We start from the raw sequence: 26933 nt of genomic DNA on the forward strand, positions 1-26933 counted from the left end.
ACCTGCTCTTGTCTAAGAAAGGGCTCTGAATGCTGTCCTTTACCATCTGGAAACAAGTCCACTTTTGAAGGCTTCAGTAATGCAGGTGTCCTCTGTTATCTGTGGAATTGGTACCTGCTGCTTCAGTTATCTGCAGTTCCGCAGGTACCAGGGATGCCCTTTGACAGGGTAAAGAGAAGGCTATAAACAGCTCTGTTTACCTGAGTGCAGCAAAACAGTCTTCTGAGCTGCCTGTAGCCTTTTCCTTCCTCCTACTCCCCAGTGTCAGCCCAGAAAGAGACCAGCAAGAAAATGCATCATAGTGCATTTTGGGGCAACACTGGAGGCAGGGGGAGCCTCAGAGCAACAAGGAGGTGGTTGCAGGCAGCTTGGAGGGTTGCATATGCCTTGAAAACACAGTGGTTTCGCTAGACAAAGGTAAACAGAGCCATTCTTAGCGTCTCCTGTCCAGGATCCGGCCCAGGATCACCCTACTGAGGCTGCAATCCTATCCACACATACCTGGGAGAAAGTCCTATTGCCTATAATGGGACTCACTTCTAAGTAGACATGCATAGGATCAGACTCTTACAGCCCAATCCTGAGCTGCCCGGAGCCGCAGGACCCAGAGGCTCCACAAAGGGCTGCCGCCGGATCTGCAGGACCCCAAGCTGCCACCCTTCTCACTTGGGACAGAAGCAGAACTTGCAGAAGACCCCCCTCAGATGAACTAAGAGAGAGGTCACCTCCAGTCATGACATCGCTTCTGGTGGGTCCTGACAGATTCTCATTCTAAAAAGTGGGTCCTGGTGCGAAATGTGTGAGAACCACTGTATTAGGTTGTATTTTCCCATCTGGATTGCAATCCTTGAGACTGATGTGTCTGAAATGAATGTTATCATGAATGTAATCTGTGAACCAGTTTAGCAGCTGTGAAGATGCAACCGATGTCCTCCCACAAGGGACAAGTTGCAGCCTGCCCAGATTCGGTAACCAAGAAGCCCTATTATACTTAGATCAAGCTTTATCTTGCCTGTCAGTCAAAACAACTGGCTATTTTTCCTTATAGGAGGAGTTTAGAGAGCTTCCTCTCTGCTACTGGAAGTAAAATCAGATGGGAAGCTTTTTCCTCCCAAGCCCACTGAAATGGGATTCCTGCCTGCATTCCTGCTTTTAATCCTAGCTGCTTTCTGCACACTTCTGATTTTGCTGGTTGCGGGAAGCATTTACATCCATGCCACCACCACAGAGATTCCTCCTGGAGTGGAGCAGCCGGCAAAGTTCCGACTCCTTCATGTCATAGTCATTGGCTTCGGTTTACTGGTAGGTTGATGAGGGGTTAGAGTTAAACTACGTTATGTCAGCATGAGATTAATGAGGGTCTTGTTGACTGGGCAGGTTAAGGGTTAAAGTAGCCAAATAGTTTTGAGATTCAGTCTGGGTTCAATTGACCCATTTCTGCCCTGCCCAGAGGTGTACACATTTCATCCCTGTAGCTTATTTGCAAAGTTGGGGAGAAATGGCTTAAGCAGGACCGGACTTTCCAAAGTAACCTTCAGTGCACTTCAGATGCACTTCAAGTCAGAGCCTGTGGTCTGGAGTCGATTCTGTTTTGTGAACCCTCCCTCTAGAGGAGGCCTGCACAGCGTTGTCATTGTCCATCTCCCTCCTGTACCTTCCTTTTGTTTCAATAGTTGGATGCATCAAAGGCAAAACCATGGCATTTTCAGAGAGCAGAAGGGCAATGATTGCATGTGCAGGCACATGTGCTGCTGTTCTGGTGCCCCAAATACAATAGTCAGTTCAACGAAGCACAGAACTTGCTAGTATTAGCATCTGAACTTTGAGTCCACCCAGCGCACTGACATTTTCGGAGAGCAGAAGGGCATTGATTGTATGTTTGCCTTGCACTGTTGTTCTGGTGCCCGCAATACTAAAATCAATCAAGGAAACAGGAGGAGGAAAGGTGGGAAGGTCAAATGCTTGTGGGGGCAGGCAACCCTTTTCACCTGAGGCCATATTGGAAGGGGTGGACATTGTACATGAAGCCAGAACTTGCTAGAATTGTCATTTGAACTATGAGTCCACCCAGTGCAGATGTGAAACCCGAGTAAGCAGGTGGGAAATTTTTTATGAAAGTACGTATTTCAAAATCTAGATTTAGAAACCGGAAATACAGCAGACCTCCAGAATATACTCCTGCAGATTTCAGGACAGGTGTGTCCATCCCTTGACTTGAGCCTCTAAGTAGCTGACTACAGAAGGATCTAGCCATAGGAATTCATCAGACTGTTGTCTACAAGGTCAAACCAGGAGGTCATGTCTGCTTACTCCATCCCTGCACACAATTTCTCTCTCTCACTCTCAAAAGGGAAAGATTTTCGAGAATCTTCGTATCTGCAGCCAACTCAGGTTATCCGGTATCTGCAAAACAGGCTAACACGAGCAAAAGACCCTGCGCTCTTCATAAAGGATGTGAAGTTCAAAGATGTGCCTGTCCGAATGTACCAGCACAAAGTTCCCTCTGGTGGCCGAAGGAAGGGCATCGTCTTCTTCCATGGAGGTGGCTGGGTTTTCGGGAGCACTGGTGAATTGCAGCCAAAATTCACCTGGATTATACTTTTCAGAGCGTTCTCATGGCGGTCTGCCTAATGAAGAAACATAGTTACCCTGCTGTCATTGTTTATACAGGAGGACCCCATACCCAAGGAGGTTCCCCAGTATTAGTGGGGAAAAAGAAAACAATACAGCAGGAAGCTATATAGGAAATGTCATGCTTCCAGTTAGTCACCGCTTGCCTACCGGCTAGTGGCCTGTACATTCAATTCTTCATTTGAAGAAGAAGATTTGGGGATCATTCATCTCCAATTTGAATGGGAGGTGTTCTGGGAAGGCGAATAGACAGTGTCCCTCCCTTGGCCCCTCTCCTATTTTTGGTCAGTCCTTTTAGTCCTGCACTGCTCCCAGGCTAGTGCATGATCAATTGATGCGCTCCTGTGCTTTGTTCCATGCACACATGTGCACCAGGAGTGAGGTTGCTACATTTCAGCAACAGAGCTGGGCGCATGTGCAGGAGGCAGGGCCTGAGGGCCAGAACAGTTGCAGGGCTGGACTGGGGCCTCTTAAAGGCCAGATCTAGGAACTGTCATACTCTGTGCACCTCCGATCCATAGCATGTGCCCCAAAACATACTGTATCCATCGTGGAAAGGACACTGTTTGTGATTAACCTACGCTACAAGGAGCCTGTCTGGAAGTACTATAGATCTGTGGCCTAGCCTTGTCAACAGACTTTGCGTACTTTTCCCTGCCTGAACAAGGTCATGTAAATCCACAAGGTGCATTTGCTGTGGGGACAGGTGCTTGCAGCAGAGCCCCTAAAGGTAAGGAAAAGGAGTGCTCAGTGCGGATGTGAAGCCCGAGTAAGCATGTTGGAAATGAGTTCTTATGAATGTACTTTAAAGATTTAGAAACAGGACATACAGCAAACCTCAAGAAAAAAACAATCCTACAAATTTCAGGAAAGGTGTGACTATCCCTAGATTTGGAGCCTCTTAAGTAGCCGACTGCAGAGGGATCTAGCCACAGAATTCATTGGGCTTTTGTCTACAAAGTCAAACCAGGAAACCATGTCTGCTTACTCCATCTCTGCACACACTTTCTCTCTCTCACTCTCAAAAGGGAAAGATTTTCGAGAATCTACGTATCTGCAGACAAATTCAGGTTATCCGGTATCTGCAAAACAGACAAATGCAAGGAAAAGACTCTTCAAAAAGGATGTGAAGTTTAAAGATGTGCCTGTCCGAATTTACCAACCCAAAGCTCCATCTGCTGGTCGAAGGAAGGGCATCATCTTCTTCCATGGTGGTGGCTGGGTGATGGGGAGCATCCGTGAGTCACAGCAGAAATTCATCTGGATTATATTTTAAAAGTGGGATTTTTCAGAGCATTTGCATGGGGGTCTGCCTAACGAAGAAACCTACTTACCCTGCTTTCGTTTTTTATATGACAAATCCCCAGCCCCCAATTTCACGGGGGTTCCCCTGTATCCACGGGAGATAAGAAAACCATGGATACGTGGGATAGTGGAATTTTGTATAGGGGGCCCCACCTTGATTCTGAAAATAACCTCTGCAGAGATTTGTGAGAATTACTTTTTATTTTGGTATATGTTTGTGTATTTAAGAAAAGCTTTAGGGAGTGTGTGTATGTATAGAGAAAGTGTGTGTGTATACACAACAATGGTTTATACAGGTGGAATGTATTTATTCGAAGGGGTTACGTTCCCATAACCCCCCCCCCATATATGCCGAAAACCACAGATAATGAAATTAGAGCCCATTGCGGTTTCTGGAGCCCATGATTGCATCCAGAGCAGTTCTGAGCCTCGAAAAGGCCACACACTGGTTCTCTGTGTCTCAGAATGCTGCCTGGAGCCTTTTTTCATGACTTCTGGTTTGGGGTAAAAACCAGAAGTTATTTAAAAAAACGCTCCAGGTGTCATCTTGAGCCTCGGAGAGGCCATGCGCGGTGGCCCACAGCCTCTCTGAGGCTCAGAAAACCTCCCATACATGACCGGAACAAGGTCTGCAGGGGGAGAGGGGCAATCAGGTTTTGATATTTGCGGTGAGGCAAATCCAGCAGATTCCAGATCCGTGGATAAGGAGGCCTTATCCATGGATAAAGCTAAATTTTAAGTATTCATGTATATATATAGACACACACATACAGGTGTGGCCTGTATGTGTGTGTCTATATATATATACATGAATACTTAAAATTTAGCTTTATGTATTGCATCATATTTAAACGATCGTACACACACACACACACACACACACACACACACTCTCACATTCTGCACTCTGTGTGTGTGTGTGTGTGTGTGTGTGTGTGTGTGTGTGTAAAACCATTGTTGCTTTTGTTCCTCCAGCAAGTAGCCTGGAATCCTCATAATTGTTACCTGGATCCATGGAGCTGGTGGTTCTGCTTCTTTCCTTCTTGGCTGAAAATGGTTTTAACATTCCCAGGAACAAAAGGCTATTGCTTTTCCTTCTCTCACTTATTATCACATCCTTTTAGTTGCTTATTGTCTGCCTGCTTGATCACTGAGCCTTTCCATTCCGAGCCTTTGGGATGGCACATGTGCAAACACATTTCACAAATGCCAGGGGTTCTTTCATTTGTCATCTCTGGAAACGCTTCCTTTGCAGGTACCCATGACAAGATGTGCTGCTATTTCGCCAGAGAAAGCAAATCGGTGGTTGTGTCTGTGGAGTAAGTCGAGCTAAACGTGGGGGGCATGTGGTCAGGAGGGTTGTAGTCTTGTGGCAGTTGCGTTACACACTCTAATAGCTAGAGCTTAGTAGAGCCTGAATCAGCCCAGGCAGGCCACTGTTGTGATCTCCATGCCGTTCCCAAAGTCAGAACTTCCCAAAGTCAGAACTCTGGGAACAACCCAATCCTAACAAACTCCTCCATGCAGCTGTGCCATCAAAGCTCACACTGCATCTTGAGGGGGAACACTCTCAGAGGTCTCCTCTGGGTTAGATAACCTTCGTTCCCCTGCCTAGAAATAAGCCTCTGCTGCCAAAATGGGTGTACTCAGGTGTGCACCAGCAATTTTGCTGGAGCACGTTCAAGTAGACCCAGCAGGATATACTGAGGCCGCGAAGGGGCTTAGGATATTGGTGGCGCTTCTACTGCTGATATTGTCGTCTTCCTGGCCCCAATCCATCCTCCTCCTGGTTCTCTGCTCCATTCCTTCCTCTCATTGCCCCCTTACGTGCATCTGTTGCTCCCACCTATCCTCTCCATACTTGAACCAGGACCCGTTTGAAGGCCTCTGGTGGAAAGAATGAAATGTGGTGACTGGAGAACTGTATGCAGTATCCCAACGATGTCTGCATCACATATCTGGGCATCAGCTAAAGACCCACATTCATCAGCAGTCTGACATGCCCAGTTTGCCCCAGTACCAGTGGCAAAGTGGTGCAAGATGGCTAAGGGGCTTGTGTTGCGGCTACACCTGGAAACCCCATCTCCAAATGAAAGCAGTCCAGACTTCTAGCACCACTGTAGGGCTGTTAGTGGATGCTCCCACTTGTGAGGCTGGGAGGAATCATCACCACCTCTCACTACCCATACTCCTTACCCTTAGCTGGGGAGATTGCAGGGGCCCGGTATATCATGGGGTATCCAATGCAGCCTTTCACCCAGGACTTCCTGCAATAAGCACTAGTTCTATCATTTCAAGTGTATCAATCTGCTTCGCTTTAGCTACCGCCTGGCTCCTGAGCACAAGTATCCAGTGCCCCTCGATGACTGTCTCGCTGCCACCACCCATTTTCTGGAAGCCGCAGAAGACCACATGGTGGATCCTGCCCAGGTCATTGTTGCAGGTGATAGTGCTGGAGGCAACCTTGCAGCTGCTGTTTGCCAAATCTTAGCGGGCAGACCTGGCCTTCCAAAGGTGCGGGCCCAGATCCTCATCTATCCTGGTCTCCAGGGAATAGACTGCAACTTGCCTTCATATCAGCAAAATCAAACCGTGCCCTTTGCATTCAGGGAAGAGGCTGTTTCTTATGCTTTGCAGTGTCTGAAAGGGGAATCATCTCTCTTGAAAGAGGTCTTGGAAGGCTCTCATGTTCCTGTCACCCAAAAATTACAATACCAGAAATGGCTGAGTGCAGACCACATTCCCAAAGAATTTAAGGCCAGAGGCTACAATCCCCCTGTGACCGCGTCCTGCAAGGATGACGTCTACGAGGCAGTTAAGGCTTTGAGTTCGCCAGGTTTCTCCCCCCTTCTTGCTGAGGATGCTGTGATTTCCCAGCTTCCAGAGACTTGCATTGTGACCTGCGAATACGATATCCTGAGGGACGATGGCTTGCTCTACAAGAAAAGACTGGAGGACCACCAGATCCCAGTGACTTGGTACCACATTGCTAATGGCTTCCACGGCATTTTGTCCTTCATTGAATGGGCTGGTTCAGTTTTCCTTCTGCAAAGAAGGGGATGGATGACATTGTCAAGTTCATCAGAAATTTATAAAGGAAATTCTGAAGAATTCTGATGTTTTTGATGGTACTACACTATTTGTGTTCTGGACATTTACGTCCTGGCTAAATGCCTCCTGGTCATTGGTGTCACTGAACACATGCGTCTGGTTTTTTTTTTGCCTCCTGGTCATTTGTATCCCACTATAACTGGTCAACAGGCTATTATTGGGCAACAACCACATTATATATCCTAAACCTCTTATTCTAGCCCTAATTCTCATCCGAACTCTACCTATGAATTTTAAAAATAAAGCACTTCTAATATAAATATACATATACCTATATAGGGACATGAATGTCCAGGACACAAGAAGGATGGACGTAAATGTCCATTAACAGGACGCAGGTGACCAGGGCACAGTTGTTTTTGTTGTTTTTTTACAGGTATTTCTATACCGCCTTTCTTGGTCGTCAGTTTTCTCCTCAGACTTTATTCAAGGCGGTTTACATAGGCAGGCTATTTAAATCCCCGTAGGGATTTTTACAGTTGAAAGAAGGTTCTATCTTTCAAGAACCACAACATTCAGATGTTTCTTTCTGATCTGGTTTCACATTCTGGCCTCCATCCTCCCATGCTCAGAGCAGAGCTCAGCTGCTTCAAGGTCGCACGGTGCCGGTGGCCTCAAACTGGTGATCTGCAGGATGTTATCTTCAGGCAAACGGAGGCTCTACCCTCTAGACCAGACCTGCTAAGTTGTGTCCTTAGCAATGGTCCCATCACTGTTTGTGATATTTATACTTCCCCATTGCAAGCACCAGGCCCAGAAGCTTCCCCAGTTGAGACACATGTTAATTTGGAAGACCTTGTTGCCCCTCAGCAGGGGCAAGCTGAGGTTTTGCAAGCTATGTGCTGCAGATCATCGCTCAATACTAATCCTGCCTGGACCCCTTCCACCCAATGACAGTTGTCTAACCCAATGCCTCCTTCACAGTCAACAGTTCTTTGTGTGCTTTCCTGGAATGTGGCAGGTTGGGCAAAGAAAGTTATTGATCCTGATTTTGGTGAACTACTCAAGAGTCATGACATTGTACTTCTGCAGGAAACCTGGTCACTGGACCCCATCTTTCTTCCAGGTTTCAAATCCATCACACTGCCTGCTCACAAAAGTGGCAGTAAAGGTAGCCCCTGAGGGGTGGGGGGGGGGGGCAAACCATCTATTTTTCCCGAGCTTCTTTTTATGGCAGATAGCATTGTCCAATTCAGATTATTAAGATCAAATGTGTACTATTTGTGTGTGCTATTGGTTGTTAATGTATATATCCCTCCTACTCATTCTAAAGGCTACATCAATTGAATTATCTGAATTTAGTACTCAGAGATGTAGAGGTTAAGCATCCTGGCGCCGTTCCTTCTGGTGGGAGACTGGAATTCCCAAGTAGGTGCTCATTCAGATATTTTCAAGCAGTTAGATACTGCCAGTGTACTACCTGAATATTGCTATTTTACACCTTTTTCAAAAGACCTTTTTAATCATCCTGATTAACGCAGTTAATAGTCTTGCCTGTTGTTTGGATTTATCTGGTCGAATGGCTTGTTGGGACTTGTCAACGACAGTGAATTCACTTTCGTTGCTCATTTTGGGGCCATGTGATTGATTACACAGGCCGACACACATTTTGCTTCCTTAAACGTTACACCAATTCCTGGGTATATTTGGGGTGCCGATTCCAAAAATGGCATCCGTTTTGCCCTATCACGTCTAGTTTTGGAGACACAGCATAGCCTCTTTAGTGAATGGTTCAAGCAGCTTCCTCGTGAGGAAGCCTACACCATGGCTTCCTCATGAGGAAGCTGATTGAACCATTCACTAATGAGGCTGTACTATATCTCCAAAACTAGACATGATAGGGTAAAATGGATGCCATTTTTGAAATCGGCACGCCAAATTTGTATCAAACCACCATAAGGTTTGGGGAAAACTTTTCTGATCCTCAATTTTGTAGGCCTGCGTTATATACTAGTATCTATTCCTCTGCTGCCTTTAATTTCAGAGTTTAAAGATGGGCCTCCATTTCTCAGTGGTCACCTTCCCCTTAGTTGTTTATTAACCATCAGCTCTCATTCCGCTTCCCAGATCCCAGCATCTCACTCTTCTGAACTATCCCCTCCTCTGGTTAAAATCAAATGGGATGAGAAAACCAAAGCATCATTCCTTACCCTAGGGGCAGCAGGTGGCCCTCTATCTGATGAGTCATCACTTTCTGAGTCTCAGTTTCTGGATCATTCCTTAAGTAGATATGAGGCACTTATAGATTTTTTAGTAGACTCATTGGGCCAAAATCATTCCTTCTCCACGTGGATTAAGGAATAATGGCTATCCTCAAGATTTTTATCGGACTTGTAGAACATTAAAAAGGGACATTTGCAATACTTATAAAGAGTATAAAGATAGTCTTAGCCTGCCTCCTAGCTCTTTTTCTACAAGGCAGCACCTTGGCGGATGCTATTAAACTCCGCTCTCAGCAAGTCAGTCAAGACGGGTGGAGTCTGCTTGCAAAGGCTGTGACCTCCAATAATTCTGAGAACCTCTGCCTTATTAGTTCCCTGTTGTGTCAGAATAACACCTCATTAGGTCTTGGAAAAATCAGTCTCACCAGTTGGTGTTGAGTTAGGTATTTTTGACTTTTTGTTACACAAGTCAATTGTGTTTTCTTTCTTTTTTTGGCTGTTTGGCAATAACTTGTGATAGAATAAGGTAAGTCAACATGGTTTGTTTCATTCCATTCTGCATTTCAGTATCTATCACATGATAAATAACGTGATGATATTATTCATAAATACCATTGTTTCCACAATTTTGGCCACTAGTGATGTTGCCCCCCCGAATGTGTCACGTGGGGGGATCTGCCCCCCCACTAGCAACACCAATGTGCATGTCTTTATGATGTTGCACACAGCATGCTATCAATGGCCATTTTGAAGATGCTGCCGCAAATGTCGATAGTGGCTGCCCCTGCACACTGCTACGGAATGCAACCTGTGCTGGAGCAGATAAGCCACTGTGAAAGCCAGGTAATTGGGGGGGGGTGTAATAGGGAGGCATTGACAAATGTTTCTGGGAAGGGGAAGGGGGGGTGGCAGACTGGGGAGTGGAGGCTGGTTTCCAGCAGCAGCAACTGGTGCTGGATCACAAGTTCACAGAATAGGGTGGAAACAAAGGGTCCATCCGGACATGACTTGACATGCACAAGTTGCCCCTTTTTTCTCTCTCTGACTGGCTGCTGCTACTAAAGATGGGGGGTGAGAATCAGGGCCTGGCTGGGCTGGGTATGGTGGACATGGGCCCTTCCCAAACTCTGGTGGACATGGGCCCTCCCCCAACTCATGTCACTGCCCCATCTTGGGAATCTTCCATCCTATTCCTCTCCTCCTGCTGTGGGAAGCCAGTCTCTAGAATGGAACACATGACTGGAGTGGGCTGGACAATCCCATTGCAGGATTGTGATGGAGGGGGGGAAGCTGAGCAGACAGCGGAGCCCCCTCCCCTTTTCTGTGCTAATCTGGAGATCTCTGCCACTCTGGCTGAGTGCTATGAGTAAGTAAAAAAGACACACGAGGCAGAGGCTGGTTAAGTTGCATTAAAGAAATTTTACTGTTCCATGGTTGCATATTTACAGCATCTGATGAAGATCAGAGATAGTTCTGATACATGATGAAGAGGCCTTGGAGCTGCATCTTCCTGCATGGGGTACGCAGAAGATGGCAGTGTCAGGGCTGAAGAGCCCCAGCAAAGCACATCTTCCCAGATTGATTGTCAGGGGGAAGAGAAGGTGCTTAGCCTTTAAAATAAGGCAAAAAGGCACCCCTCCTGCAGGAACAAGAGGGAGTGACTGAGAGGTGGCCTTCAGGCCAATGGACATTACCCTGACCCGGTGTGCCATGCAGACCGAGTTGCACCAATTCCAACACAGTGATGTGTGGTGAGGTCCAGGCCCAGGGAAATAATACGTAATCAGTGCCCCCCTCCCCCCCATGAAACACTCACTCTCTTCTCCCCCTCCGGGAAATCAATTTTAAAGGCTACCTCTTCTTCCCCTACTCAGAGCTAGGAAGAACTCAGCAACTCAGGGAGAGCCCCTGAGGCAACTGCCAAGCTGCCTCTGCCAAAAAGCTGCAGAGGCTGGTATAGCAGTAAGGAACCGGTTCCCAACCTGTGATCCAGGCTTGACAGGTGGTCCACGAGACCCTGAGAAGTGGAGAAATGGGATTCCTGTCTTCATTCCTGCTTCTGATCCTGGCTGCATTAATTGCACTTGTGATTTTGCTGGTTGTGGGAAGCATTTATATGGATGCCACCCAAACAGAGATTCCTCCTGGAGTGGAACAGCCGGCAAAGGTCCACATCATTCATGTTGGCACTGTTGGCATGGCTCTCCTGGTAAGCTGACTCAGGATGGGGGGAGGAAGAGTTAAACCAAGTCACAATGAGACTGATAGGAACCTTGTTGACTGGGGGGGGGGGGCAATTGTTAAAATAGCTGGCTGGCTTTGGGATTCCATCCAAGGTCACTTAAAGCAGGCCAGGACTTTCCACAGCGACTTGGGAGACAGGTGAACTTCAAGTCAGGGCTGTGGTCTGGAGCTGCTTCTGTTCTGTGCACACGCTGTGTAATACAAGTGTTGTCATCGGCCATCTCCCTCCTGTGTCTTCTTTTCACTTCAATAGTTGCATGCATGAAAAGCAAGAACACGGCATTTTTGGAGAGCAGAAGAGCAATGCTTGCATGTGTGCCCATGGCCCTGAATGCAAAAGTCAATGACAGAAGCAGGAGGACAAGCAAGAAGCTCAATGCTTGTTGGCTCAGGCAGACCTTTGCACCCAAGGACATGTTGGAGGGGTGGACATGTACACAGGGCAAGAACTTCCTAGAATTACCACCTGAACTTTGAGTCTACCTCTGCAAAAAACATTTTGCATTCCACTCTTTTGGAAGATACAACATTCACTGCCCACCTTTTTTCCCTTTGGGGGCTTGGGGAGCAATTATCTTCGTTTTAAATGGGAGGTGTCTTGGGAAGGGAAATAGACAGTGTCCCTCCCCTGGCCCCTCCCTTATTTATGGTCATTTCTTTGAGACCAGCACTGCTACCAGGCAATAAATAGGAAGGCATAGGTCAGGCTCAGCATGGTGTGCTCCTGTGCTTTTCCTCAATGCACCATGTGCACACTGCATCTGGGAGTGAAGCTGCTACATTTCAACACCAGAGCTTGTTAGAGTTGCAACCCTTTGTCTGGTAAAGAGTTGTATGGAACCTTAGATGAGCAGGCACTCAAAACAGCATACACCAGCAGAGTTCTTTGAATGCAGTGGTTATATTTCAGAGCAAGGGTTATCACAGGTAGAGTAATCAGTAAACAGTCCTAGTCAGCACAATGAGCAGTCAGTCCATAAACAACAAATCCAAATCAGTTTTCCAAGATACACAGTCAAAGTTCATTCCATGGTCAGTAACAACATGTATCTACTCACATCCAGCCTCCCAAGTTACTGGCAGCAGTTCAGTAGTCTCCTAGTACACTCCTACTGCTGCACTGGAAGCTCAACAGACCAAACATTAAGTAGTTGGAGTGGCCAATCAGTGTAGGCCAAGCCACACCCAGGGTGAGGCAGTCACAGGTGTTTGCTGATCCTGCTGACTCCAGCAATCTGCACCTGTTCCTGAACCACCTTGTTGGCTGTGTTTCTGCCTTATCCAGAACATAGACCTGACAGAGCTGGCTGCATTTGCAGGAGGCAAGGCTGGAAGGCCAGAACCGTTGCAGGGCTGGACTGCAGCCTCTTGCAGGCCAGAAGCAGGAACTGAGCCTTACTTTGCTCACCAGCATGTATCCCCAAACATGACATAACAGTGGTGGAAAGAACCCTGTTTGTGATTGACCTGGCCTACAAAGAGCCTGTCTGAAGGTGCTATGGATCTGTTGCCCGGCCCTCTCCACAGATCTAGGTGTACACTTCCTTGCCTGAATCAGCTCATGCAACACCTGTGCATTTGCTGTGGGAAGAGATGATGCCAGCAGAGCCACAAGAGTTAAGGCCAGTGGACTTGAAGCCTGAGTAAGAAGGTGGGAAATTTCTTATGAAAGTACAGCTCCAGCCTATTTATACACGGATTTGGATTTGACTCAACATGAATGGTCCCTGCAAATGAGAAGGAATGTGCTGTTCCCTGGAGAAGGGGAAAAATGCACCCCTTTAAAATCAGTTTAAAAAACTGAACAGTCCTTTAACGACAGCCTCCTTCATGAGAGAGAGAAAGAGAGGGCAGCAGGCTGACAATCCATCAATCCTCCTCTCTCTAGGTGACCCCTCCCTTCCCCCCAGCATGTGAAAGAAAAGTGATCATTTTGCATTGGTGAAGGGAGGGGCTGAGTGAAGTGCTGATGGATTGTCTTCTTAATGACTCTTATCTTACATCAGGAAGGTCAGCAAGGCTGTTTTTAAATCAAAGAAACTTTGTTTTTTAAATTGATTTACTACTGTGCGTTTTTTGTTATCCACGTGAGTGCTTGGAATGGGACCTACGCGAATAATTAGTCTCAACCTGTACTTCAAAATCTAGATTTAGAAACTGGATATACAGCAGACCTCCAGAAAAATAATCCTGCAGGTTTCAGGAAAGTTGTGTCCAGCAGAGGACATCCCCAGCCACGCACCTGGGGCAAAAGTCCGCGATGGCACCTCTCCCATGGGCTATCGCTGCCCCCCACTAACCTGAGCCTCATAGAGCCTCATTCGACCTCCACCTGCATCAGATAAACCTCTGTGAGATTCCCCGATGCTTTAAACTGTGCTTCCAGAAAACCGGAAGAACAGTTTCCACCCCTGTCAGGAACCTCAGAGAGGCTTCTGCGAGGTCCTGGTGCTTCGCGCCTGGGGCTTTTGCCCCATCGGACGTAATGGTAGCTCCGCAACTGGTCCATCACTTCACTTTGAGTCTCTAAGTAGCTGATTGCAGAAGGATCTAACCACAGAATTCATCAGGCTGTTGTCTACCAGGTCAAACCAAGAGGCCATGTCTGCTTACTCCATCCTTGCACACACTTTCTCTCTCTCTCACTCTCAAAAGGGAAAGATTTTCGAGAATCTACGTATCTGCAGCCAAATTCAGGTTATCCGGTATCTGCAAAACAGAGGAACGCAAGGAAAAGACTCCAGGCTCTTCAAAAAGGATGTAAAGTTTAAAGGTGTGCCTGTCCGAATTTACCAGCCCAAAGCTCCCTCTGCTGGTCGAAGGAAGGGCATCGTCTTCTTCCATGGTGGTGGCTGGGTGGTGGGGAGTATCGGTGAGTCCCAGCAGAAATTCATCCTGATCATATTCTAGAAGTGGGATTTTTCAGAGCATTTGCATGGTGGTCTGTCTAACGAAGAAACGTATTTACTCTGCTGTCATTTTTTATACAGGACAGGCAGGCCTCCAAATCCACAGGGGTTCCGCTGTATCCACAGGGGATTTAAAAAACTATGGTTATGGGGAATACTGGAATTTTGGATAGGGGGCCCCACCTTGATTCTGAAAAGAACCTCTGCAGAGATTTGTGGGAATTACTTTTTATTTTGGTATATGTTTGTGTATTTAAGAAAAGCTTTAGGGAGTGTGCATATGTATAGAGAATGTGTGTGTGTATACAGAACAGTGGTTTATACAGGTGGAGAGTATTTTTTCTCAGGGGTTCCATTCCCGTACCCCCCATATATGCCAAAAACCATGGACAATGAAATTGGAGCTCATTGTGGTTTTCGGAGCCCATGGCTGCATCCTGAGCCATTCTGAGCCTCGAAAAGGCTGCACACTGGTTCTCTGTGACTCAGAATTCTGCCCGGAACCTTTTTTGATGACTTCCAGTTTTCAGCAAAACCAGAAGTTGTCCAAAAAAATGCTCCAGGTGGCATTCTGAGCCTTGGAGAGGCCATGCGTGGTGGCCCACAGCCTCTCTGAGGCTCAGAAAACCTCCCAGGCATGACCAGAACAAGGTCTGCGGGGGGAGGGGCAATCAGGGTTTTGGTATTCATGGTGATACAAATCTGGCAGATGCCATTGTTGCTTTTGTTCCTCCAGCAAGTAGCCTGGAATCCTCATAATTGTTACCTGGATCCATGGAGCTGGTGGTTCTGCTTCTTTCCTTTCTTGCTTTCAATGGTTTTAACATTCCCAGGGACAAAAGACTGTTGCTTTTCCTTCTCTCACTTATTATCACATCCTTTTAGTTGCTTATTGTCTGCCTACTTGATCACTGAGCCTTTCCATTCCGAGCCTTTGGGATGGCACATGTGCAAACACATTTCACAAATGCCAGGGGTTCTTTCATTTGTCATCTCTGGAAACGCTTCCTTTGCAGGTACCCATGACAAGATGTGCTGCTATTTCGCCAGAGAAAGCAAATCGGTGGTTGTGTCTGTGGAGTAAGTCGAGCTAAACGTGGGGGGCATGTGGTCAGGAGGGTTGTAGTCTTGTGGCAGTTGCATTACACACTCTAATAGCTAGAGCTTAGTAGAGCCTGAATCAGCCCAGGCAGGCCACTGTTGTGATCTCCATGCCGTTCCCAGAGTCAAAACCCTTCCCTAAAGGTGGGCAAATATGAACAGCCCAATCCTATCAAGCTCTTCCATGCAACTGTGTTATCAGAACTCACACTGCATCTTGAGGGGGAACACACCCACAGGTTTCCTCTGGGTAAGATAACATTTGTTCCCCTGCCTAGAAATAAGCCTCTGCTGCCAAAATGGGTCTACTCAGATGTGCACCAGCAATTTTGCTGGAACAAGTTCAAGTGGACCCAGCAGAGTATACTGAGTCTGCGAAGGGGCTTAGGATATCGGTGACGCTTCTACTGCTGTTATTGTTGTCTTCCTGGCCCCAATCCATCCCCCTCCTGGTTCTCTGCTCCATTCCTTCCTCTCCCTGCCCCTTTCCGCACATCCGTTGCTCCCACCTATCCTCTCCAAATTGTACGCAGCATTCCAACCATGTCTGCATCACATATCTGGGCGCTACTTACAAACACACACTCATCAGCAGTCCAACATGCCCAGTTTGCCTCAATACCAGTGGCAAAGTGATGCAGGATGGCTAAGGGGCTTGTGGTGCAGCTACACCTGGAAACCACATCTCCAAATGGAACCAATCCAGAGAGTCTCTAGCACCACTGTAGGGCTGTTAGTGGATGTTCCCACTTGTGATTGGGAAGGTTGAGAGGAACCATTACCACCTCTCACTACACCTACTTAGGTAGCTGGGGAGATTGTAGGGGTCCGCATACCATGGGGTACCCATTACAGGCTTTTGACCCAGGGCTTCTTGCAACCAGCACTGGTTCTGACTACCTTTTCAACTGTATCAATCTCCTTTTTCATAGTTACCGCCTGGCTCCTGAGCACAAGTATCCAGTGCCCCTCAATGACTGTCTCGCTGCCACCACCCACTTTCTGGAAGCTGCAGAAGACCATGGGGTAGATTCTGGCCAGGTCATTGTCGCTGGTAGTAGTTCTGGAGGTAACCTTGCAGCTGCAGTTTGCCAAGCCTTAGCAGGTAGATCTGGCCTTCCGAAGGTGCGTGCCCAGATCCTCATCCATCCAGTGCTCCAGGCCATAGACCTCAACTTGCCTTCATATCAGCAAAACCGGGCTGTGCCCTTTGCGTTCCGGGAACAGGCTGCTTCTAGTGTTTTGCAGTACCTGAAAGGAGAGTCATCCCTCCTGAAAGAGGTCTTGGAAGGTTCTCATGTTCCTGTAACCCAAAAATTACAATACCAGAAATGGCTGAGTGCAAACCACATTCCCAAAGAATTTAAGGCCAGAGGCTACAACCCCCCTGTGACCATGCCCTGCAAGGATGATGTCTACGAGGCAGTTAAGGCTTTGAGCTCGCCAGGTTTCTCCCCCCTTCTTGCTGACGATGCTGTGATTTGCCAGCTTCCAGAGACGTGCATTGTGACCTGTGAATATGATATCCTGAGGGACGATGGCTTGCTCTACAAGAAAAGACTGGAGGACCACCAGATCCCAGTGACTTGGTACCACATTGCTAATGGCTTCCATGGGATTCTGGGATTCTTTGATTCAGGCTGGTTCAGTTTTCCTTCTGCAAAGAAGGGGATGGATGACATTGTCAAGTTCATAAAAAGTTTATAAAGGAAATCCCGCCGAATTCTGACGTTTGTGACGGTACTGCAGTATTCGTGTCTTGGACAGTTATGTCCGGGTTAAATCCCTTCTGGTCATTTCTGTCCCTGGACACATGCATCTGGGGTTTTTGCATCCTGGTCATTTGAAGTTCACTATAACTGTCAAGCTTAAATACTTTGGTCATCTCATGAGAAGGGAGGACTGTTAAGAAAAGACCTCAATGCTGGAAAAAATGGAAGGCAAAAGGAGAAGGGGACGGCAGAGGATGAGATGGTTAGATAGTGACCTGGGCAACGAACATGAATTTGGACAAACTCCAAAAGTTAGCGGTAGACAGGGAGACCTGGCGTGCTGTGGTCCATGGGGTCATGAAGAGTTGGACATGACTTAATGACTGAACAACAACAAGAACGACATAACTAGTCAACAGGCTATTACTGGGCAACCTACCATATGTTATATGTCCTAAGCCTCTTATCCTGGCCCTAAATTTCACCCTAACCCGACCTATGCATTTTAAAAATAAAGCACTTCTAGCTGCTAGCTGGCAACGTTCAGTCTCGAAAGGCTATGGTATCGCGCTCTGAATGGTGGTTCTGGAACAGCATCTAGTGTGGCTGAAAAGGCCAATTCAGGAGTGACAATCCCTTCCACACTGGGAGCAAGTGCAGTCTGTCCCTGGTCTGTCTCCCTGGCTATGGGCCTTCCATCTTTGCCTCTTTGCCTCAGTCTGTTGGCCAAGTGTATCTTCAAACTGGGAAAGGCCATGTTGCACAGCCTGCCTCCAAGTGGGCTGCTCAGAGGCCAGGGTTTCCCACCTGTTGAGGTCCACTCCTAAGGCCTTCAGATCCCTCTTGCAGATGTCCTTGTATCGCAGCTGTGGTCTACCTGTAGGGCGCTTTCCCGGCATGAGTTCTCCATAGAGGAAATCCTTTGGGATCTGGCCATCATCCATTCTCACAACATGACCGAGCCAACGCAGGCGTCTCTGTTTCAGCAGTGCATACATGCTAAGGATTCCAGCTCGTTCCAGGACTTTGTCCTGCCAGGTGATGCCAAGATGTGTCGGAGGCAGCGCATGTGGAAAGCATTCAGTTTCCTCTCCTGTTGTGCACTGCACCCTGTGATGGGGAGGCCTCCTTCAGCTATGGGAACATTTGTTCCCTTACCTGGTGGTTGCAGTGCGGCTCCACTGATGCTGGAAAATTGGATAGAACTGGGCCCTGAGGCAACTGAAAAGCTGCCTTTCCTGGTGCTATACAGAGCAGTTGATCCCACAGGCTCCCTACTTTCTAAGTCAGCTGTCCCAAACTTGCGACCACTGTGAAATGGAAAACCGGTCCCCATTCAAATCGGAGCTTACCGTTCTGCCCTGTCACTGCGTGACTTCCAGTGAGATTGGCAAACAGGGGAGCTCTGGACAGTTGTGTCTTGTTGCCCAGCATCCCAGAAGACTGCACAACATGATGTCCATGCAGATACTACTGCCCAGAGCGTCCCTGTCCCCCAGTCTCACTGGAAGTCATGCAGAAACACAGTGGAACATGCACTCACAGGGCAGAAGGTTTACCCTGAGCCCCAGATCTGGCCCCCGGGGCTGGTATTTAGAAGGCCCTGTTCTAAGACACCAAACAGGCACAAGACCTTGCGCAGGAAAACCTTCTCAATATTTCCCATTCAGGTGCAAGCCTGGCTGATCATGCAGGCATGCACGTAACACAGGGAAGAGAGAGCAATCTTTAAAAGCACACCCAGGTTGTGACAAGTGCAGCGCCTTGCAACTTTTGGGTTTTTTTTGTAAACCCAGAAAGCTTTTGGGGCAGCTACTACATGCAGGTGGGGGCAGCCTTGTCTCACAGCCCAATCCTATTCAGGTGCCTTTTCTGGCCTGACTGGCAAGAATAGCTACATTGATCACTATCCAGGGCTGGGCTGCTCGTCGAAGCGCATTATAACAATGAAAGGCTCTTCTGCTGGTGCAAAATGACACCTACTACACATGGATCGAGCTGGTCTGAAGAGACCCTTTGCAAAACAAGAGACTTACAAAGCGGTAAATGGAAGTTATGTATTTACTGAATTTTTATCCCGCCTTTCTCCCACACAACTAACAAAGCTAACAAAGGGGGCCTCAAAGCGGCTAAAAGCATAAAATACAATACAATAAATAGATTAAAGCATTATTAAAGCATAACCATAAAACAGTTATCACAATAAAAACAGATCGTACCCCCATGGATCACATAAACAGAACTGCATTAAAGGTGAAAAGTTCAAAGTTAAATTGCCAGCCTATCATGTCCGCACTCAAACACATTCTTAAACAAGAAGGTCATGAGGTCCCACCAAAAGGACTCCAAGGAGGGAACTGTTTTTAGTCCCAGGGGGAGGGAATTCCACAAGCAGGGCGCTGCCACCAAAAAGGACCTATTTTTCACCGCCATCCCCCTCCCCACTTTCAATGGGGGCACAGTTAAAAGGGCTCCCTCTGATGACCTAAGAGGACGGGTAGGATTATAATGAAGAAGGCAGTCCCTCACACACCTTGGTAACAAGCCGTAAAGGGCTCCCCTTCCCTTCCGAACACTCCTAATCCACCCCTTGTTGCATTGTTTCAATGTGGCTGCATCATTTGGGGGGGGAGGAGGATAGGATTGAACAACTAGGCTCAGAAGTGTCCTATATAACATTTTAAAGACTTGAGAATTTTCTGATAAGAACTGAAAAAAGATGTCCTAAGCTTAGGGCCAAAAATCAGCAACAACTTAGATGCATTCCAAGCATGGCTGGTCCATCTATGAGTCCAACTCAGGAGGCAGATTTTTTTTTGGGGGGGGGGGGGGCACCCATCTCTGTCTGCCCACTTTCCTCCAGGGCTTCAGCCCTCTTCTTCCACTTCCTGGTTTGGAGAACGAAGAGGGGGATAGCAAGGAAGAGGAAGTGTGGAGGGGAGGAGAGTGCTGAGCTATAACACTGGAGACTGGGAGGAGCAGAGGATGGCACAGCATCAGGTAAGGAGCGTAGGAACTGGCACACTACCTCAGGAATCAGGAGGTCTTGAGTTGGCCCTGATCACAAGTCTATCCTGCTTGTGTTTCATTTTTGTGCACAGTGAGATGTTTTTGAGTGTCCAAATGACTCGCTCCCAGTACTTTGTGCAGGCTGCATCTGCATTTCAAATTAGCAATTCAAATAGCACTTGCAGAAAAATCTGAGGCAGAAACATGCATGGTGGCAGTGGTGGCCCTTGCCACCGTGGCACCCAGACATATGCCTGAAGGTGCCACTTCCACCTGGAGGTACCACCCACCCGTGTTGGCTGCCTCCCTCTGTGCCCCCCAGCCATGTCCCCCAGGGTACCTGTGGACTTCCCACCTAGATATGCCATTGCATGTTGGGGCAGGGCTTTCACATGCATTGGTGTGTGAGGTGCGCATCCATGGAAGCTGGACAGCAACCAGTGCAAGTATAATACTTACCCCTACTAACTGGGTAAGAGGCACTTTTCCAAGTGGGTGCTCCTCTTTTTAGCAGGGGGAGAGTAACTGGCCCACCTCACCCCAGCACTGTCTGTTCTAGTGGCTGTCTGCTGGTGTTCTTTTGCATCTTTTTAGATTGTGAGCCCTTTTGGGACAGGGAGCCATTAGTTATTTGATTTTTCTTTTTCTCTGTAAACCGCTTTGTGAACTTTTAGTTGAAAAGCGGTATATAAATAATAATAATAATAATAATAATAATAATGACTGTGCAGGGCGCTGAGGACCTCTTCCACTGTGAGATGCATTGCATGCACTTGGACCACTCACTTTTCTCAGTCTCATCTATTTTACAGGGTTGTACTGAGATGAGAAGGAGGAAGCCTTGTCCAATTCTTTGTTCTTTGGAGGGCAGAAGGGATAACAATTTCACTCTGTTGTCTTCTCTTGATGGAATAAATATTTATAGATAACAGCGTGATGAAGCAAGTCTTTTCAGAAGCTGTTGCATCCTCAGGGATGCCTATTCTATAAATTGGCAAGCTGTAGATTTCTCACAAATTGGGAGATAAATCATTGGCATACATTAGGCCAGTGTTTCTCAGACAGTGGTACAGTTACCACCAGTGGTACTTGAGGTGGTGTCTGGTGATACTCCCAGGATCTCAGGACACAGGAACACGATGCAACGAACAACTGTAGGAGACTAGACTTGGCGGGCAGAGCTCCAAAGCATGTTTTTCCATGCTTGAAAAAGCCCTCCCATCCACCCAGAGCCTCCTATTGGCGTTTGTTGCCTAGTATCTGACCTCCCAACTGTGGTCATTGGTGATGATATTAATGCCAGTTTCTTCTGGTGGTACTTCGAATAGGTGAACCATGTGAAGTGGTACAGGAGAACAAACTTTACATTAGGTGATATTTTCCCACCTGGATTGCAATCCATAATGCGCCTCCAGAATTTTTTTCAAGTCCGAGATTTTACATGAACCTGTTCAGCAGCTATTAAGACAGAACTGAACTTGAGTGAGAGCCTTACAGTGTTTTCATAGAAAACTTTTCCTCCTGCAATGGATCAGTCACAGCCTTTCCAAAGGGGAAAGCAAATCTGTTCCAAAAAGGCACTGATATTCTTTGATCAAGATGTACTTTGCCTTACAGTCAAAACAGCGGTCTTTTTTTTTTCCCTAGAGGAGGAGTTCAGAGAAACTTCCCTCTGCTACTGCTTTCCTGACCACATGAGAAGCAGGAAATCAAATCAGAAGGGGATCTCAGAGAGGACAAGGTCAGATTCTCCTCCCAGCCCCACTGAAATGGCATTCCTGCCTGCATTCCTGCTTTTAATCCTAGCTGCTTTATTTGCACTTCTGATTTTGCTGGTTGTGGGAAGCATTTATTTTGATGCCACCAACTCAGAGATTCCTCCTGGAGTAGAACAGCCAGTAAAGCTTCGAATCCTTCATGTCATGCTCATCGGCCTTGGTTTCTTGGTAAGCTGATGCAGGGCTGGGGGGGGGGGGAGAGAGTTAAACTACAGTTCATCAAAATGAGACTGTTTAGAGTCTTGTTGACTGGGCAGGTTTAGCTCTTAAGGGTTAAAGTAGCTGACTGGCTTTGGGATTCAATCTGGGTTCACTTAAATAGACTAGGATTTTATAAAGGGACCTTTGGAGACAGGTGCACTTCAAGTCAGGGCCTGTGGTCTGGAGCTGCTTCTGTTTTGTGCACTCACTCTGTACAGGAGGCTTGCACAGTGTAGTCCTTGTCCATCTCCCTCCTGTGTCTTCCATTCGCTTAAATAGTTGCATGCATCAAAGGCAAAAACATGGCATTTTTGGAGAGCAAAAGGGCAACGATATCACGTACGCCTTGTGCTGCTTCTCTGCTGCCCCGAATGCCAAAGTCAACCACAGAAACAGGAGGACTTGAAGTGGGGAGGTCTAATGCTTGTGGGGGCAGGCAGACCTTTTCATCTGAGGCCATATTGGAGGGGTTGACATTGTATGAGGGGCCAGAACTTGCTAGAATTATAATCTGAACTGATCCAGTTCCAGCTCTATAAAAACATTCTGCATTCCACTCTTTTGGAACACCCAACATTCAAGATCCACCTTTCCTTTCTTCATTCTTGAATGGAAGGATTTGAATGGGAGAAAGTGTCCCCCTTTTGGCCCCCTCCCTTATTTATGCTCAGTTCTTTTAGTTCTCTCAGTTCTGCTCTAGTTCTGGAAAGTAGGATAGGATTGAGTCCTTAATCCCTGCACACACTTAAGAACAGCCCTGCTGGATCAGGCCATAGGCCCTTCTAGTCCAGCTTCCTGTATCTCACAGTGGCCCACAAATGCCTCAGGGAACACACAAGACAAGGGACCTGCACCCTAGTGCCATCCCTTGCATCCGGCATTCTGAGGGACTGGCACTCTCTCTCTCTCTCTCTCTCTCTCAAAAGGGGAAGATTTTGGAGACTCTGCGTATCTGCAGCCAAATCCAGTTTCTCCAGTTTCTGCAGAGTCCAGGAAAACAAGGAAAAGACTCTACACTCTTCATAAGGGATATGAAGTTTAAAGATGTGCCTGTCCGAATTTACCAGCCAAAAGTTCCCTCTGCTGGCCGAAGAAAGGGCATCATCTTCTTCCATGGTGGTGGCTGGGTGATGGGGAGCATCGGTGAGTCCCAGCAGAAATTCATCTGGGTTATAGTTTGAAGGTGGGATTTTTCAGCACATTTGCATGGGGGTCTGCCCATATTTAAGGAAGACACATATTTACTCTGCTGTCATTATATTCTAAAAAGAGCCGTTGCAGGGATTTGTGGGAAAGCGGTTTTGTGTTTGTATATTTTAGAAAGGCTTTATTAGAATCATTTATTTGGAAAAATTTATATTCCACCTTTCCCATGCCGAAGCAATGCCCAAGGCGGTTTAAAGATAATAAATGTACAAATGCATTGAAACAATAAGGGGGGGGGAAGCATCATAGGAAGCTATTAAATCATTGATTTCTGCAGATACAATAAAACATTTTTTTAAAGGAAGCATTAAAACAAAGCAAAAACTCAACACACATTGTTGAGCCATTTTGGGGGGGGGGATCAGTTCAGGGAAGCAGTCAATCCACAACAGTATTGCAGAGGTACATGTGGCAAATGGCCACCTATCACCCAAGCATCAGACACAAAGGTACACTATATTTTGAGCCCTTGCTGAAAAAGCCATGATAGAAGGAGTAGTTCTTAATTCCCCTTGTAGGGAATTCCATAATTGTGGCGGCACTACAGAGAAGGCTCAGCCACAAACTGTCACCCTGCAAGGCAGTTAGCAGCTATCTTGCAAACTGCAGGAGCTGAGCTATTTGCAAGGTAATGGGCAGCTCCAGTAACTGATTGTTGAATAGCCTCAGGGCCGGAGGCAGTTTGTTACTGGATCTTTCCATCGCCCTTTGGCAGCTCACCAAAAATCAAGTTGCGATCCACCAGTGGGTCCCAACCCACTGTTTGGGAACCACTGCTGTAGAGCCATAAGGAGGGGGTAACAATCCAGAAGGAAGCAGTCAAGCCACAGCACCATTATAGAGGCGCAGAGGACAAATATTCACCCATCAGCTACGCTAGACAAAACAGGTATGTTTTGAACCCCTGCCGAAAGGCTATGAAGCAGGTAGTAGTTCTTAATTCCCCTGAAAGTAATTCCAAAATTGTGGTGCCACTACAGAGAAGGCTCACCCTCACACCAACATCCCTCTAACTTGGGATATAGGCAACACTTGAAGGAGAACCCCCTCATATGACCTAAAAGGGAAGGCTGGAATGTCTGGGAGAAAACCAGAAGTGGCGTTTTTTTCCACCTCTGGGCCAATCTGATGCTCACTGTCAATGAACTTCAGTCAATGGATTTAACACTGGAACAAAAGACTGTTGCTCTTCCTTCTCTCACTTCCTATTCCATCCTATTAGTTGCATATTGTCTCCCTGCTTGATCGCTGAGCCTTTCTGTGCTGAGCCTTAGGGATGGCACATGTGCAAACACATTCAAAAATGCCAGGGGTTCTTCTGTTTGTCATCTCTGGAAACACTTCCTTTGCAGATACCCATGACAAGATATGCCGCGATTTTGCCAGAGAAAGTGGATCGGTGGTTGTGTCTGTGGAGTAAGTTGAGCTAAATATGGAGGGTGGGCAGGTCAGGAGGGTTATACTTTTGTGGTGATTGCGTTGCGCACACTGAGAGGTGCAGCTTGGTAGAGCATGAATCGGCCCAGACCAGCCACTGCTGTGATCTCCATGTCCGTTCCCAAAGTCACAGCTCTTCCCTAGAGGTGGGCAAATATTGAGAGGGAGGAATGGGCAAGTCCACTATCTTCGACACAGGAAGTCTTGATGGAGCCCCGGAACTTGTCAGGACAATCAAATGTTTTTATTGCCAAGTTTGTCACTACTTCTCAAACCCCGGTCTTCTCCTTAATGAGAAGTGGGGACTGGAGAAGGGTACACAGCAGCGGTTCTCAAACTTTGTACTGCCACGACTCACCTCGTCCTCCATGGCGGGTCGTGACACAGTACACACTGGGACATGCTACAAAGCATTACTGGGAGCCACTGGAGGACATACCAGGTCAGGTCAAGCCTGCGACGTACTCGGCTGGTTTGCTTGGGCCCATGAATGCCTCATGGAAGTGACACAGAAGCAGCCTCCGGTTTGATTCTGCGACTTCAAGGTCACTGCCACAAGGCATTCGGGAGCCAAGAAGGCCAACGGAGTGGGTCACAGGCCATGAGTGACCTGGAATCAGTCTCTGGTGGTTCCCAGTAATGCTTTGCAGTGTGAAAGTGAGCATTGTGTCATGACCCCTCCCGTATTGGGTTGAGGCCTACCAGTGGGTCATGACCCATAATAAGCGAAATGCTGGTATACAGTATTCCAAGTGTGCCTGCCCCACAGATTTGGGCACTTTCACCTATCAGCTGGTCCTCCCCAGCCCAGCATGCCTCAATATCAGTGGCAACACTGATGCAAGTTGACCAAGAGAGTTGTGCAGCTGCTACCCTAGAACCTCCAAATGGGAGCAACCCTGAGAATCTCCAGCATCACAGAAGGGCTGTTAGTGGATGTTCCCACTGATGGATGGGGACGATGGGAGAAATAATCAGTACCTCTCACCCCCTCCCATGCATAGCAGGGTAGAGAGAACAGACCCAGCATGCCATGGGGTATCCAGTGCAGTCTGTGACCCAGGGCATCCTGCAACCAGCACCAGCTCTGACTACCTTTTCATCTGAATCAATCTCCTTTTTCATAGTTACCGCCTGGCTCCTGAGCACAAGTATCCAGTGCCCCTCGATGACTGTCTCGCTGCCACCACCCATTTTCTGGAAGCCGCAGAAGACCACGGGGTGGATCCTGCACAGGTCGTTGTCGCTGGCGATAGTGCCGGAGGCAATCTTGCAGCCTCAGTTTGCCAAAGCTTAGCAGGTAGACCTGGCCTTCCGAAGGTGCGTGCCCAGATCCTCATCTATCCGTTGCTCCAGGCCATAGACTTCAACTTGCCTTCGTATCAGCAAAACCGGGCTGTGCCCCTTTTGTTCCAGGAACGGACTGCTTTTTACGTTTTGCAATACCTGAAAGGAGACGCATCCCTCCTGAAAGAAGTCTTGGAAAGTTCTCATGTTCCTGTGACCCAAAAATTACAATACCAGAAATGGCTGAGTGCAGACCACATTCCCAAAGAATTTAAGGCCAGAGGCTACAACCCCCCTGTGACCGTGCCCTGCAAGGATGATGTCTATGAGGCAGTTAAGGCTTTTTGCTCACCAGGATTTTCACCCCTTCTTGCTGAGGATGCTGTGATTTCCCAGCTTCCAGAGACTTGCATTGTGACCTGCGAATACGATGTCCTGAGGGACGATGGCTTGCTCTACAAGAAAAGGTTGGAGGATCACCGGATCCCAGTGACTTGGTACCACATTGCTAATGGCTTCCATGGGATTATAAGCTTCTCTGGCCTCGGCTGGCTCAGTTTTCCATCTGGGAGAAAAGGGATGGATGACATTGTCAAGTTTATAAAAAGCTTATGAAAGAAATGCCGCCAAATTCTGACATTTGTGATGGTGCTACAGTAGTGACATCACGAGGGTTTGCATCACCAGTGAGGGAGGCCAGTGCTTTACCCCTCTTATCCCATGAGCGAAGATGGATCTGCTCCCATGCAATGGGTGTGGCAACGCTCCATGTGATGCACCATCGCCCCGCCCCTGCTGGGTTTTTGGCTGTAACGGTGTTGATTCTACAAAGTTTGTTAC

The 26933-nt window shown here is 47.5% G+C and overlaps 2 protein-coding genes and 1 pseudogene across 2 annotated transcripts; all 3 read left to right on the top strand.

Moving 5' to 3' along the window:
- The first annotated feature begins 1125 nt into the window (after nucleotides 1-1125).
- Nucleotides 1126-7031, top strand: LOC136660531 (arylacetamide deacetylase-like 3; annotated as a pseudogene).
- A 4210-nt stretch (nucleotides 7032-11241) lies between these two features.
- On the top strand, nucleotides 11242-17170 carry LOC136660511 (arylacetamide deacetylase-like 4). Its single transcript, XM_066637727.1, has 4 exons — nucleotides 11242-11418; nucleotides 14109-14325; nucleotides 15379-15442; nucleotides 16396-17170. Exons 1-4 carry the CDS (start codon nucleotides 11242-11244, stop codon nucleotides 17168-17170), a joined length of 1233 nt encoding a protein of 410 aa, XP_066493824.1.
- Nucleotides 17171-21918: 4748 nt separating this feature from the next.
- On the top strand, nucleotides 21919-26933 carry LOC136660373 (arylacetamide deacetylase-like 3). The gene is made up of 4 exons (XM_066637507.1): nucleotides 21919-22130; nucleotides 23090-23306; nucleotides 24722-24785; nucleotides 25934-26933. Exons 1-4 carry the CDS (start codon nucleotides 21954-21956, stop codon nucleotides 26706-26708), a joined length of 1233 nt encoding a protein of 410 aa, XP_066493604.1. The 5' UTR covers nucleotides 21919-21953; the 3' UTR covers nucleotides 26709-26933.

Source organism: Tiliqua scincoides, chromosome 9, assembly GCF_035046505.1.
Source record: "Tiliqua scincoides isolate rTilSci1 chromosome 9, rTilSci1.hap2, whole genome shotgun sequence".
In the NCBI taxonomy this organism is placed as follows: Eukaryota; Metazoa; Chordata; class Lepidosauria; order Squamata; family Scincidae; genus Tiliqua; species Tiliqua scincoides.

Coding starts and splice junctions, on each gene's coding strand:
- LOC136660511 (XM_066637727.1), top strand. CDS start 11,242: ATGGGATTCCTGTCTTCATTCCTGCTTCTGATCCTGGCTGCATTAATT. Junction 11,419..14,108: donor CTGTTGGCATGGCTCTCCTG/GTAAGCTGACTC, acceptor CACTCTCAAAAG/GGAAAGATTTTCGAGAATCT. Junction 15,443..16,395: donor TCGGTGGTTGTGTCTGTGGA/GTAAGTCGAGCT, acceptor CCTTTTTCATAG/TTACCGCCTGGCTCCTGAGC.
- LOC136660373 (XM_066637507.1), top strand. CDS start 21,954: ATGGCATTCCTGCCTGCATTCCTGCTTTTAATCCTAGCTGCTTTATTT. Junction 22,131..23,089: donor TCATCGGCCTTGGTTTCTTG/GTAAGCTGATGC, acceptor CTCTCTCAAAAG/GGGAAGATTTTGGAGACTCT. Junction 24,786..25,933: donor TCGGTGGTTGTGTCTGTGGA/GTAAGTTGAGCT, acceptor CCTTTTTCATAG/TTACCGCCTGGCTCCTGAGC.